At 38.6% G+C, this 2056-nt stretch overlaps 1 protein-coding gene across 1 annotated transcript; it reads left to right on the forward strand.

Moving 5' to 3' along the window:
- The first annotated feature begins 357 nt into the window (after positions 1-357).
- On the forward strand, positions 358-1842 carry LOC5567561 (melanization protease 1). The gene is made up of 4 exons (XM_001657501.3): positions 358-659; positions 719-948; positions 1009-1301; positions 1370-1842. The coding sequence occupies exons 1-4, from the start codon at positions 426-428 to the stop codon at positions 1672-1674; spliced, it is 1062 nt and encodes a 353-aa protein (XP_001657551.2). The 5' UTR covers positions 358-425; the 3' UTR covers positions 1675-1842.
- The last annotated feature ends 214 nt before the right edge of the window (positions 1843-2056 follow it).

Genomic DNA, 2056 nt, shown 5'->3' on the forward strand with positions numbered 1-2056 from the left:
CTTCTATGAACATGACTGTGCGATTGGAAATCCAATACAGAAAGGAAACAATTCGATTAGCGTTAACCGCCTGATTATGGAATACTTACACTTAGTCACATTATCTGCTTATAGGTACCGTTCTTAGATAAATTCCGCAATCTGTCATGTTTTGATAATATACAACCTTATTATCGCATTATTTGAGTCAAATCATGCACAACCAAATAATTGAAAAATTAAGATTAGGGAAGAAACTCAATTTCAATTTAGCTAAAGCTAATTAGCCAAGTAAACGGAGTCCAATCACGCTGCCTTTAGAAGTGTGCATAATCAGTATCACCATGGTAAAAATATTTTGCAAAAAATGAGATTGAACGTGCACTTACTAGTATAGCATCCAGCGTCGCAAGCATAAGACGCTATCGCTCTTAGTCGCTATAAAAATGTGTTCTGTTTTGGTTCGGTTGCTGTTATTAAATTGGGGAATTCTTCTCGTTAGAAGTGAACTCAACGACACTTGTACCACAAGCAGTAGTAGAAGTGGCCGCTGTGTGTTGGTTAAAGATTGCCAGTATGCCTTGAATATTGTGCGATCCGAACATCGAACGAGCCAAGAATGGAGCTTCATAGATCACAATAAATGTGGGGAAATTCCCGGGAAACCTCCGTTACCTTTGGTAGTTATGAAAGTTCATTGTACTGCTAATGTCTGTACTGAAAGTTCTTTCCTTTTAAGATATGTTGTCCAGTGATTCAAAACGTGGAAGGATGTGGAGTGGCGAAAATTCAGCAGCGTATATTTGGAGGCTACGAGACTGATATTGGAGTTTATCCGTGGGCCGGAGTCATTCAGTACAGAAATACCAGAGGAAAATTTGAGGTGCAATGTGGATGTGCGCTTATTCATCATCGATGGGTGTTGACGGCAGCTCACTGTATCGTTGGAGTTCCAAGAAAGCTGACAGTGTAATAATAGCTTGGATTGATAGTGGATGAGTACTCTAACTATGATTCAATCGATTACAGACACAGCGTGCGGTTCAATGAATGGAATACGAAGAAAAAAGCCAATTGCACCACAATGAACGATGTTCGAATATGCCGAGCTGTATACAAGATAGAGGAACAATTCCCGCATCCCTCGTACTCGATTACCAATCCAAATATGAGGCATGATATTGGCTTGCTGAAAACAAAACGTGATGTGCAAATTACAGATTATGTTATTCCGATGTGTTTGCCATTCGTTGAAAGTATTCAAGAGCTTCAAATAGAAAACGAAAGCTTTGTTGTTACTGGTTGGGGACAGACTGACCAAAGTACGAGTGATCTTCGTTAGCATCATGAGTATTGTGTGAATCATGTGTTTATTTTTTTTAATTTTCAGACACACCCGGAATACAAAGACACGTCAATCTGTTGGGCAGAAACAAAAATATCTGTGATGTTGTGTTCAAACCCCAAAGAATAAGTCTGTCGCATGATCAGCTTTGTATTGGAGGAGAATTCGGTCAGGATTCTTGTCGCGGTGATTCTGGCGGACCATTAATGTACGAGCAGGGATTGGTTACCTATGTGCTGGGAGTTGTCAGCTTTGGAGCGTCCGACTGTGGCACCAAGGACCATCCTGGTGTCTATACAAGCGTAGTTCACTATTTGGAGTGGATTGAAGACGTGATGATTGAAAATTGATTCAATAATGTGCTTGTGACTACATATATGCTTATTTTCATTTTAATTACTAGATTCAAATCAAAAACCAAATATTTCTTAGCGATTGCCAACTATGAGGATTTGTTCGAATATCAAGCTTTAAATAAATTTAAATTTTATCTAATCATAGTATATGACACAAACCAATTCATGGCCCAAATTGCTGTAGTTTTGAACGCGCTGCTATGGCGGCATCCATTTATTACGTAACGATAAAATAGAAAATTTGTGACTCCCTCACCCCCCTCCGTAACGCTTTTTGTAGGAAAAATATTAAATTGTTGTACAGTGAATCCACAATTAAGAATCACCCACAATTTATGAATCAACTGCCTTTAAAGGACAAAATAACAGTAAAAAA

The sequence above is a fragment of the Aedes aegypti genome, chromosome 1 (genome assembly GCF_002204515.2).
Source record: "Aedes aegypti strain LVP_AGWG chromosome 1, AaegL5.0 Primary Assembly, whole genome shotgun sequence".
NCBI lineage: Eukaryota > Metazoa > Arthropoda > Insecta > Diptera > Culicidae > Aedes > Aedes aegypti.

Bases quoted from the DNA above. Each gene is read 5' to 3' on its own strand.
- LOC5567561 (XM_001657501.3), top strand. From the start codon at position 426: ATGTGTTCTGTTTTGGTTCGGTTGCTGTTATTAAATTGGGGAATTCTT. The intron at 949-1,008 runs GTAATAATAGCT...AATCGATTACAG, and splicing joins GTTCCAAGAAAGCTGACAGT to ACACAGCGTGCGGTTCAATG. The intron at 1,302-1,369 runs GTACGAGTGATC...TTTAATTTTCAG, and splicing joins TTGGGGACAGACTGACCAAA to ACACACCCGGAATACAAAGA.